Consider the following 12,678-nt stretch of genomic DNA (forward strand, 5'->3'; position numbering starts at 1 on the left):
TGACAAGACTTGAGGAAGTCTTACATTTTCAATTGTGTACAATTATAAAAAGAAGATACACTGTAAAGACAAAAGTAATGGGCAACACCTTTTGATTGTTGAATTTAGGTGTTTCCACCCTAACCCTTTACATTCACCCATCAACATTATTAAATTATCCAGGTACATCCATGACCACAGGTGCTCTGCTTTCTCAGTAAATGCATTTTCAAATCTACTCTGACATTACCATCAGCCCAAAAACTGTGCACCACAAGCTTAATGGCATGAGTGTCCATAGGCGTCAGGTTCTGCAGGTGTAATGTGACTCAGTGCTTTTGTCCATATAGTGTATATATGTTTTAGTACTCAGTTTTACAGGTTTTGCTAAAGCAGTTTTGAAGTTTTTAAGAGTGACAGACAAGTTGTCTGCTAAAGGCTCTGAAGACATGTGTTTTAAAGTGTGCCCCTTGAGGCAAAGTTTAAAATGGAATGTAATTTTATAGGTAAGAAAGTCCTATTAAGCGAAAGTGTCTGTTATCGGTGTAAATTTACTTTTATAAGGTCTAAACCTAAATAACCATGTGTTTTCCTTTTGCCAAAAATTCAGCATCCCCATGGATGGACCTAAGCAAATCACAGAATAAGATTGACCTCTACGATGTGCGCAGACGACCATGGTAGGTGCATCTACTCAGTGTGGTGAGGTTTTTGTGCCTTACTGTCATCATCTTGAGCGTCCACATTTATCCGGTGTTTTTGAGCAATTGTCATGTGAAACATTTATTATAATAACTGTATTTGCATGTTTCATTACACGGTTTCTCATAAGAGCATCTGCATGCACGCATAGTTTAAAACAATCACATTCACATCTGTTGCCAAAAGCAAAACTAATTTAAACAAACACATCAGAGGACTATGATGATTAAGCCACAGCAGATCAAAGGGTAGCAATACAAAAGCTTAATTAGTTGCCTGAAAATTATTAAAATCTGGCTGGAAGCCACCAGTACACTTTTAAACATGTTATTAAATTTCATTAGCTTCAGACAGCCTGTTAGCATCTGAGCACTCTAACAAAGACAACCAACTGTTTGCTTATTAAAGAAATGAGAGCAGACATGTAATTAACTATTACAAAGTTCAGATTGATTTGAAATGCAAAGCAATTGATGTAAGTTAGTAAGTTTTTGCTTTCTTGCTCACAAAAGGTGAATGCGAGAAGATTACAAATGTACAGCCTCAAAACTAATATGTGCCTCTGTCTTTGTGCTTTGCATTTTAAAAATAGCCTTTCTGCATTACAGTTACTGACTGTTCCTTTGTGCATGTGTGTTTTTCCACTTCTTTGTGCACATATATATCTGTATGTGCTTAGTAGCCACAACCTATGTATGTGTGTCTGCTATTACTCACCAGGTACATCCAGGGGGCGGCCTCACCCAAGGACATGCTGATCCTGGTGGATGCGTGAGTGACGACCTTATGATTCATCCATTACAGTCAGATTTTATTTTCTTTGGTGTGCCAGAAGGCCCTGATGCTAACCCTCTGACTGGCCTCATCCCGCTGGGCGCTGCTGCGATGTACTCGCATGTGACAATGACAAAGAAAGAGCAGCCAGTGAACTGAGCAACCTCGATGTTCACAGTCCAGTTATTTTCTCCTGAGATTTATGCATTAAAGTTTCCATATTACAGAACTACATAGGATTTTCCAGGAACACACAGGTTCTGTTTTTGATTTCCCAATTCAAGCTAATCCTCTATTGCGTAACTTTAAAAAATATATATATTATTGTTATTGTTGTTATTATTTTTTTCGGTATGATTATCGATTCTCCATTTTCATTACCTTAAAACAAATGCATAGCACTATCAAGATCGTGTAATTGTGGAACTGCTTCTGGTGCGAAAGTGATATTATCCACTCAGGTGAATGTTCATTATTAGAGACGGTCATAATCCTGCTCTAGGGCTAAATAACTGCACAATATGATGAATGAAGAACTGAACTAAATTTGTACACTTGCAACTCTTAACACAGCTCTGGTAATTGGCACATATAAGATTAATGAGGCTCATTAAAAGCTGTCATCAATATGCTTTATTGAAAACCACATTAAATGAACTCCACCTTGATTTTTCCAGTTCTGTCCTCCTTTAGTCTGTTGCTTAGAAGAAGCAGTTTTATTATTTGCTTATACATTTTTATAGGCTCCATTTTTGTTTTGGGAAGAGATGTTGGACATTGCTGACACAGATATTTTGTTATTCATTTTATTCTAATGTTCACAGCAATTAAAAACGTAAACAAAGTGTAAGTTATTTAAGTTCTGTTGACTTACACAGTGGGAAAATTATTAATTGTGATGTAGTTATGACTCAAAGATTTCAAATGCACTTTATTTAATGTCACACAAACATAAAGTCACATTGTTTGATATCTCTGCTTAGTGCTCATACATAGATTTTACCTGACAGGTGTTAGTAAAGTTGAAAAAATGTGATCAGGTTTGTCATCAAAGATATTCATATTTGTGAAACCTTGTGACTTCTCAGCTGCCTGGTGCACGTAAGATTATTGTGAAAGGAATAGAGGTTCATTAAAAGAGTCTTTCAACATGAAGTTATGTTAAAAGAACATTTTACTGCCCCTTTAACAAAATAGAAGATGAATTTCTAATACTTGATTACTCTGATAGATATCGTAACTAAGACAAAGTTTGTTTCTGTTTTTGATCTTCAGGAGCGGCAGCGTGTCGGGGCTCACGCTCAAACTCATCAAAATATCCGTCAGCAAGATGCTGGAGACCCTCTCGGATGATGACTTTGTGAACGTGGTTTCTGTGAGTACTCACACAGCTAATGCTTTGATCTCATCATCTGTCTGTTCAGAATGAATGAATGAATGAATTTCCAGGCACGCGCAGTGATGAATCTTAATGCGGACTTCTTGTTAATGCGGTGGCTTGGCTGTTTAAGCAGCCTTGGCCTGGTTTGAGTCATTGGTCTAAACATGGCAGCGACCTTTCTAGTAATTTCATGGACGACACATGGATAGATCTTCATTGTGGCTGCATTCGTGCGTGGATGCATGCATGCTTGTAAGCTCATTTATCTGACTGATTGTGTGTATACATACACATACGGTGTGTGTATGTGTGTATATTTATTTAGTATTTTATATGTGAGAACACAAAACACTGCAAAAGGCCACAGGATAAGTTTGATGAATCAAAGTGTGCTTTTTTTCTTTTCTTTTTTATTTCACTTTGAATCAGAGGCATGTAGTGGAAATTTCCCGACTGCCCAATTGAAATTCGGTAGGACTCTCAGGCATCAAAGCTTTACTGCCATGGGGATAGGGGAAATATTCATCCATCATCATTTAGAGCTCCATCGCCTGGTCAGTTAAGGCTTTTCTTCCTTCTACAGATATTACTTGTGGAAAGAAAAATAACACAGTCGAAAAGGGTTATACTAGTAATGTCCCCCAGCTGAAAGAATTTGAGTAGTCCCAGAGAGCTATTGGAGACAATTATATTAGCTGTGATAAGGGCTTAAATGCAAACACCCTAACTTCATTTGGACTCTTTGTGGCAGGGCTGCTTAAAGGCAACCCTCAAACTCAGTTTTTGTCTGTCCCTTGGTGTATGTAGTGAGCTAATATTTTTTGTGATGTAGAGGAATGCGCTCTAGAGACATCTCTCTGTAGATCTTTTTGTGTGAAGGAGAAAATATCCAAAATCAAATCCAAAAAAAGTAACAAGAAAATTGCAAAAGATTGTTTCAGCCTCAAATGTGCCAGAAAGCATTTGAGCCATGTTTTTCTCAAGCATCGGTCTTTCACATGAACAGTGGAACTCTATTAGTCTGTTGTTGTATAAATGGCATAAATCCAAATGCAGAATTATAAAGTAAGTATATAAGTTGTGAAGTCTCAGACTGTCTCAGTATCTGAGCCTGGCTTATTATAAACTGCTCCTTCTGTAACAGTTTGTTATTCAGATAGAAGTGATTACTGTAAGTGTCAAAGGTGGGACCTACCTGTGCTGTTTATGATGATGATTCATTAAAGATAACAGAGCTTGACCAGAGAATTTCTTTATTTAACTCTGAGTGATCGATAACCTATTTCTATGCCTGTGTGGGGACAGCTAAAACACAGCTTGTGTTTAGCTTTGGCAAGATTTTGTCCTGATAGGGCCCGGATAGCTTTCAGCTGGACTAAGCAAACCAGAGACTGGATGTAATGTAAGCTTCTTCCTTACAAGTCCATGCATTAAGAGGTACGCAGGTACTTAGTTTCACATCACATACTTAAGTTTGTATGTGTTCTGTGTTCAGCGTGGACATAAATCACCCGGGTTTATAAGAGTAGCATTTATACTACTAGCATTTATCCCTGGTTGCCTGGGATCAAACATCTCTGCTGCAGTCGAATGAATTGCTCCACTTGCTTAGGCACAGAAGTCTTCTGGTCCTGTCTAAAATCGCCTTTATCCTTATTGTTATCTTTGCCCTTCCTTCACATTCTTCTAACAGTAGGAAATACCCATTATGTTTCAGTTTTCTTTCCATATTAAACATTAATTACATTTTCTTCCACTTCCTCTAATAAAGCAGCGGTTTCAGCTGAACGTTTGGTTTGGGGCTGTCATATCAGCTAAGTAGAAAGGCCCTTGAAGTTAATGAAATAAGGCTCAAGTGTAATAGGTATATTGATCAAATCCAGCTAAGTTTGTAGACTGTAGACTGCATTTTGAAGCTAAAATAGTTTGTTTTATGAACTTTTTGTCCAGATCCAGTGCGATTATTTGCCTAACAATGCTCTACTTGTTTGTTTGTGTGTGTGTGTGTGTGTCTGTGTGTCTGTGTGTGTGTTTTAGGGACCATCACTTTAAATGACCTTTTTAAAACTGATTATGAAAAATATTTTTTATGATAAATTTGATATGTGCAAGTCTAATTGATGCTTTAAGTTGGCTTTCCCAGAATGTTGCCATGGCGACCAAGGGTGTTGCCTCACTCTCACATCACACACCTTTCTGACCAAATTCTATATGCCTGACTGCTAGTTGCCATCTAACCCTTTATAATGGAACATGTATGCCTTATACTTGGACTCCCTTATTTCATATAGTTCCTAATTTTCTAGTAGATTAACGGAAAGCTTCCTTGAAGGGAGAAAGTTTTTTTTTTTAACTAATTGGAAGGAAAGTGGAACCAAACCAGCAAACCAAAGGCTTCTCAGTTATTTTAGAGTTGAAAATCACTGTGAATTCAATAAGTAACAATCTTAAAATGCATCCATCCATCTGTTTGGTATGCTGTATGTGCTTTATCTGTCAGATAGTCACTAGTTTAACATTGTCTTTATTCTGTATATATTTGATTTGTTGTTTCTACTTAATGCCATGTAAAAAGGAGAGTTTACACAGGAGTCTTGTGACAAACTAGATATACCCTTACTGCTTCCTTAGGTATTAAGAGGTTAAGTAGCAGCCATGAGCCACTAATCAAATGCTCTTGAATAATTGATCTGCAAGTGTAACCACCTCAATAAAAGCAGATCTTTCAGCAAGTTTGCTGGTCTGGACCAATCTAAGCTCTGGCAGCACAGCTTAGGTTTGCAAAGTTCCATCTTAACAACCCACAAGTCATCTGAAACAATGTCTTTTGGACAAATAAGAATTAAGTGGAGCTGTTTGGCTATAGTGTATGGCAAAAAACAAACAAGCATGGTGATGGAGGGGTGATGATTTGGGATTGGTTTGCAGCCACAGGACTTGGACATCTTAACGTCTAGGACTCAACCATGACCTCCTCTGTATACCAAAGTATTCAAAGCTGGATCATGCAACAGGATAATAATCCTTACCACAGCAGCACAACAAAATTATGAATCAAGTCAATATGAGTCAAGCTGTTCCAATGCCCCAGTCAAAGCCCAGACCTCAACCTGACTGAAATGCTGTGGTGGGGCCTTAGAAGAGCTGTACATAACCTAATGCCATCAAACCTCTGTGAAGTGAAACAAGATTGTAAAAAAGTTCAGATTTTCTAATGTTCAATTACAAGTTTATTTCTTTATTTTCAAGGTATAAAGGCTGGTGGCTTTTTATTGCTGTTTCTATATTTTCAGATCTTTATTATTAGTTAGATGAAGGAAGTGTGTACATGTGCATGTGTGTAGGCATGTGTCTTTGAGGATGAATGTCTTGGCAGCATATGCCCTGAAACTTCTGCCAACATGTTGAATATTTGGAAACAGATACTGCAAGCTGCGAGCCTTGAGTGTTCTAAAAGCATAACAGAATTTGTCATTTGCCTGGTTTTTGTTCCGTTTTGTCTCAGATTGAAATGTTTCTAAGTAAATAGCCTAATATTATTTTGTAAATGCTGTGCCTAGAATAGTCAGGGTACTTTACCTCTGTTATACTTAATGGTGTTCTGACAACTTTCAGTTCGATTCAGTTTTATTTATACAAAACTAAATCACAACAACAGCCTCCTCAGGCACTTTATATTGTAAGGTAGACCCTATAATAATACAACAGAGAAAACGTCAACAATCATACGACCATCATATGAAGGAAAACTCCTTTTTAACTGGAAGAAACCTCCAGCAGAACCAGGCTCAGGGAGGGGTGGCCATCTGCCTTATTTCTGTAGTTTGTTCAGAGTTTATGTGGCATTTCTATTATTTCCATGTTGTTCAAGCCTGTTTTCAGCTAGAAAGAGAATCCTTAACTACAGTGGTGAGAAAAAGTGTTTGCCCCCTTGCTGATTTCCTGTTTTTTTTTTTTGTATGTTTGTCAATCTTAAATGTTTCAGATCATCAAACAAATTTAAATATTAGACAAAGATAGCATAAGTAAACACAAAGTGCCGTTTCTTAATTTATTATTAAGGGTGAAGAAAATCCAAACCTACATGGCCCTGTGTGAAAAAGTGATTGCCCCCTAAACCTAATAACTGGTTGGACAACCCTTAGCAGCAACGACTGCAATCAAGCATTTGCAATGACTAGGGATGGGTATCGTTTAGGTTTTATGCGATACCAGTACCAAACCGGTACTTTTGAAACAGTGCCGGTGCTTAAACGGTGCTCGAACCGGTGCTCGAACCGGTGCTTAAAGAACGGAGAACACACACTTTGTCCATAAACCTTTCATGTTTAGCTGTTTTTTTGTAAAAAGATAACAATGTTAGCCTTTTCTTCAGCTATAGGGCATATATGGTATCACTCTTGGCTGGAAGCACTGCTTAAACAATGGAAAAAAACACAAACTTTGTCCAAAAACCTCTCATGTTTAGCTGTTTCCCTCTTTTTCTTTGGTCATTTTAGCCTTTTTGGCCAGGGTGAAGGGAGTACCTGCCATCAAACAAGAAGACAGCCGCATGTAACTACCCCGGTGTTTGCTAGTTCACCTTACATGCATTAATTTAATAACGTGGTTAGCCTACTCAACGTAAATTACACACGAACAACATTAAGCCACTCACCCAGAGAAGAACGGCTGCTGCTGCCATCGTCATCCATCATCATTTCTGCTACACTGGCAGGGCTAGGGGCCAGGACTCTCCTCTTCGGGTTCTTGGGGGATGTTGCTAACTCCGGGTCCGATAACAGGCAACCCACCCACAGTAGATGTGCTCGGTGTGAGGTCTCGCAGCAAGCTATCAAATACGGTGCATTTCTCGGCTTTTAACAAAATGCTATACGTCGCTAGGTGTTTCATCAGATTCGAGGAGTTACCTCCTTTACAAAGTATCACAGTATCAGCTTAAAGTACTTGTTGCAGGCTGTTGAGTTTGCATATTTTGCTGTGAAGTACAGCCAGACTTTTGACCGCTTCGCCTTGGGCATTTTTAATCTGTAGCTCTGCTCTAAAAGAACGTACGTACCTGGGCCCGCCTACTACCCTTGCAAAGATAAAATGATTGGCTAGAATCCAAAGTGTATGACATCTCAGGGGAAAAAAGGCACCGAAATAAAGCACCGAAATAAAGCACCGAAATGTGCGCTGCTTTTCGGTCTGGTTACTACCGTTTATGTCAGAACCGGTGCCATAATGGCACCGGATACCGGTACCCATCCCTAGCAATGACTGGCAATAAGTCTTTTACAGCGCTGGTAAGGAATTTTGTCCCACTCATCACTGCCACATTAGTAGACAGCAGTAGTTTTGGTACACAGCAGAATTCATGGTTCCAATGACAACAGCAAGTCTTCCAAGTGCTGAGGCAAAATGACCCCAAACCATCACACTACCACAACCATATTTTACTGTTGTTATGAAGTTCCTTTTCTGAAATGCTGTTAGTTTTATGCCAGATATAACGGGACTCAGACCTTACTAAAAGTTCAACTTTTGTCTCGTTAGTCCACAGAATATTTTTCCAGATGTCTTGGGAACCTTTAAGATGTTTTTTGGCAAATGTGAGACGAGCCTATGCTCTTTTGGTCAGCAATGGTTTTCACTATTTTTGGCCAGTCTCTTTCTTATTTTTGGATTATGAACTCTGACCTTAACTGAGACATGTGAAACCTGCAGCTCGTTAATGTTGTTCTGAGTTGTTTTGTGACCTCCTGGATGAGTCATCGATGTGCTTTTGGAGTAATTTTGGTAGGCCGACCAATCCTGGGAAGGTTCACCACTGTTCCAAGTTGTCTCCATTTGTGTATAATGGCTGTCAGCGTGGTTTACTGCCTTAGAAATTTGTAACCCTTTGCAACCCTTTCCAGACTGACAGATGTCAGTGACTTTGTTTCTCAGGCGTTTCTTTAGATCATTGCAGGATTTGTTGCTTTTTGAGCCTGCTTCACTTTTTCAGACAGGTTCTATTTAAGTGATTTCTTGATTGTTTAGTGAAACTGAACTCAGCTTTCCAAAAAAATGTGGTTAATCACAGCTAATTCATGATTTAACAAGAGGGCCAATTACTTTTTCACAGAGGACAAGGTAGGTTTGGAGAACCTTTCTTCCTAATCAATGAAATCATCATTTAAAAGCTGCATTTTATATTATATTACTCGGGTTATCTCTGTCTAATATTAAAATTTGTTTGATGATCTGAAACATATGCAAAACACTAGGTGATCAGGAAGGGGACAAACACTTTTTCATACTATTCTACTTATAGATTTCCATAAAAGTGCTGAAATGACAGAAAAAGCAGAATTTATTTTGCACCTTCTTTGTATTTGCGCAAGTTTCAGTGTTTGTTTTTTGTGCCAGTGTTGAACTTGATCATGATTGGAGGGGTGCACTCAAGTCCAAAACAGATGTTTGGCATTAATGAGCCATGTACCAAAGTCTGTGCTCTGTGTATGTGTGATTATATATGTGCGTGTGCACGTGGCGGGTAGGTGTGTGCATTAATTGACTGAGTTCCATCTGTTCCTCCACATTAACTATTCACCAATATTAACATGAAGATACTTCACATGTGAATCTGTGTAAATGTAATTTAACCATATAAAGTGATTTCTGCTTCAAGCAAATAATTCTTTCATAATAAAGCTTTTGTTGTTGTTTTGTTTTTACCTCCTTATGCCACTCTTTTCATGCCCTTACCTGCTCTCCTTCCAATTCTTCTTTTCCTATAGCTCCCTTCGGTCAGTCCAGATTTGATTAAAACTGATTTCATTTCACATAAGTGACATATGTCAGTAATCACTGTATATTGTTTCAAATGGAATCGCTTTAATCTTTTTATCCTGAATGTTGAAGTGTCTTTACATGGTTCTGCAATGAAGGGGGGGGGGGGAGCCACATATTTAATAGAAAATATGTGTAAGTGTCTTCCCTGCACTTCCCGTCATCCCTCCTTACCTTTTCCCTCCAGTTCCAAAATGTCGCCAAGAATGTGTCGTGCTTTGGGAACCTTGTGCAGGCTAATGTAAGGAACAAGAAGATACTGAAAAACGCTGTGGAGAACATCACTGCGAATCTCAGCACCAATTACACAGCTGGCTTTGAGACGGCCTTTGAACAGCTTAAACAGGTAACGTGTGTCTAGGGCAGGGGTAGGCAACTCCAGGCCTCGAGGGCCGGTGCCCTGCAGGTTTTAGATATCACCTTGGGTCAACACACCTGAATCAAATGATTAGTTCATTACCAGGCCTCTGGAGAACTTCAAGACATGTTGAGGAGGTCATTTAGCAATTTGAATCAGCTGTGTTGGATCAAGGACACAGCTTAAACCTGCAGGACACTGGCACTCAAGGCCTGGAGTTGGACACCCCTGGTCTAGGGTTATACTTGGTTGATGCATTGAGCTTTTTGTGTTAAATTGCGTTATACACTATTGTTCCTTAAACAGTGCTCAATAATAATTGCAAGAATAATGACAGCAAACACTGTAGGACACACTAGCAACTCAATCCCAGTGGGCTTCTCCTGAATACTGGGCATGTGTCGACCTCCTCTGGTTGTTTCAGATATTGCAGGTTTGATTTTATTAGTATCAGAGCTGCCGTTTAATTCCTCTTCATCTTTTTTAACAGTAGCAGCAAGTCGAATTTTTTTTTTTTCTTTTGGCTGTTTTTATTTATCCTTGGTTAAATAGTGGTTAGTTTTATTTCCATCTCCTTGTTTCCGTTAGATGAATTACTCAAGGGCCAACTGTAACAAGATTATTATGCTTTTCACTGATGGCGGAGAGGATAGAGCAGAGAAGATCTTTCAACTTGAAAACCCACAAAAAAATGTAAGCCTGTAAACACTCTTTTACAATGTTCAGAGTGAAATGCCAGAATGAGCCTTTTAGCATATTTGATTTGATTGCTTCGTCTTTTCCTCGTAGGTGCGTGTCTTTACATTTTCAGTAGGTAAACACAACTACGACAAGGCGCCGATACAGTCGATGGCCTGCAACAATAAAGGTACATTACAGGGTCCATTGGAGGTTTAGAGAGCTTGTGACACGTTTGTTTCATTCACCTGACTTTTCCTCTGTAGTATAAAATATATTCTATAGGTACCATTGTGACACCTTTGTAAATAACATATTTTTATTGTAACAACAAGGTTTTAAATGCATACTCTCACTGCCCCCTTTATTAGCTACACCTGTTTAACACAAAAATCTAATCAGCAAATCACATGGCAGGAAAATCAGCATACTTGACATACCTATCTACCAATCTCTACATTCATAATCTGATGAATGAGCTGGAGAACAACTCTGGGTTATTTTCTTGCCCAAGGATATTTGGTATGCAGCATGGAGCAGCCAGGAATTTAACCACCAACCTTCTGATCAGCCTGGTATGTGAGTGACTGAAGGTTCCATGATGATGATCACAGGAAGAAGGCAGGCAGAGGGACACAACTGTTCACACAAATACAGAGCAGAAGAAATTTCTTACCTATGGCAGCCATCTCTGCGGTTTACAGAGAACGATCTGAAAAAGAGAAAATATTCAGAGAGCAGCAGTTCTGTGGTTTAAAAACACAGAACTGATGTGATAGTTCACATGGGACGAACAAAATATGACAATAGAAGACTTTAAAAATGCTGCCGTGTTTTATCAGTCTCAGTTTGTGCTGCACTATTCAAATGATAGAGTCAGAATTTAATCAAAGTAACATATAAGCATGGATCCACCTTAACTTCTATCAGCATACAGTCTGCTAATGGTGTGGGGGATCATTTCTTGGCACACTTTGGGCCCCTTAGTATCAGCTGATCATTGTTTAAATGTCATAACTTACCTGAATATTGATGTTGATCATATCAACTACTAGTAACTAGTGTATCCATCTTCTGATGGGCACTTCCAGCAGCTCATATAATCTCAAACTGGTTTCTTGAACACAACAGTGAGCTCAGATGGCCTCCAGAATCACCACAGATCATTTCAATAAAAGGACTTTTGGGATTGGGAAGGTGGAATGGATGAGTCACATCATGGTTTTGCAGCTGACAAATCTGCAGCATCTGTGCGATGCTATCATGTCAGTCTGCCGTAAAACATTTTCCAGTTCCTTCTTCAATCAATGCCACAAACATTTAAGGCAGTTATGAAGGAAAAGTCCAACCCAGTACTAGTCAGTGAGGCTAATTTTAGGTAATTGCGACCAGGTGGAGACTAGATGATAAAGTGGTAAATTTTAGCGTTTACACAGCATCTGGAGTGAGGATGATTATTAACATGTTTTTTTGCTGTTCAATATCAATATGTTTTTCTTTTCTTGGGGGGGGGGGTTGTTTGTTTTTTGTTTATAAAATGTATATAATATTTTTCTTCCTTAGGTTATTACTATGAGATCCCATCTATAGGTGCCATTCGGCTAAATACTCAGGTAAATACACATTCAGTCACGCTCATGCTGTATTTCTGCACTGTCTTTCATGTCAAAGTCCCACCTCGCTTACTTAACCACTTGTGTGCTGTGCCCTCTTGTGGTAGAATGCCTCATGTGCAGGTTCAAAAGTAATATTCTTCCCTTCATCCTCTTGGCAGGAGTACCTGGATGTTCTGGGCAGGCCTATGGTTAAAGCTAAACAAAAGGCCAAGCAGGTTCAGTGGACTAACGTCTACCTGGATGCTTTGGTATGTTAAGTGTTGTAACCAAAATGCATTGCATTACATTGAAAGAGTGCGGAAGCAGAGACTCTGTGCTTGTGTAGAGCTCTGGAATTAGAAGAAATCTGTTTTATGTCTTCTGAAGAATTTCAG

The 12,678-nt window shown here is 38.9% G+C and overlaps 1 protein-coding gene across 2 annotated transcripts in view; it reads left to right on the top strand.

Moving 5' to 3' along the window:
• Positions 1–12,678, top strand: part of cacna2d1a (calcium channel, voltage-dependent, alpha 2/delta subunit 1a) — a 103,383-nt gene that overhangs the window by 55,448 nt on the left and 35,257 nt on the right. For both annotated transcript variants that reach the window (XM_063500754.1, XM_063500755.1), the window contains exons 8-15: positions 590–659; positions 1,402–1,452; positions 2,731–2,830; positions 9,840–9,998; positions 10,599–10,703; positions 10,800–10,878; positions 12,252–12,301; positions 12,463–12,552. In XM_063500754.1, coding sequence (XP_063356824.1) covers positions 590–659; positions 1,402–1,452; positions 2,731–2,830; positions 9,840–9,998; positions 10,599–10,703; positions 10,800–10,878; positions 12,252–12,301; positions 12,463–12,552 — 704 coding nt within the window. The remainder of the gene's footprint in view (positions 1–589; positions 660–1,401; positions 1,453–2,730; positions 2,831–9,839; positions 9,999–10,598; positions 10,704–10,799; positions 10,879–12,251; positions 12,302–12,462; positions 12,553–12,678) is intronic.

The sequence above is a fragment of the Pelmatolapia mariae genome, linkage group LG17, assembly GCF_036321145.2.
Source record: "Pelmatolapia mariae isolate MD_Pm_ZW linkage group LG17, Pm_UMD_F_2, whole genome shotgun sequence".
Lineage (NCBI taxonomy): Eukaryota > Metazoa > Chordata > Actinopteri > Cichliformes > Cichlidae > Pelmatolapia > Pelmatolapia mariae.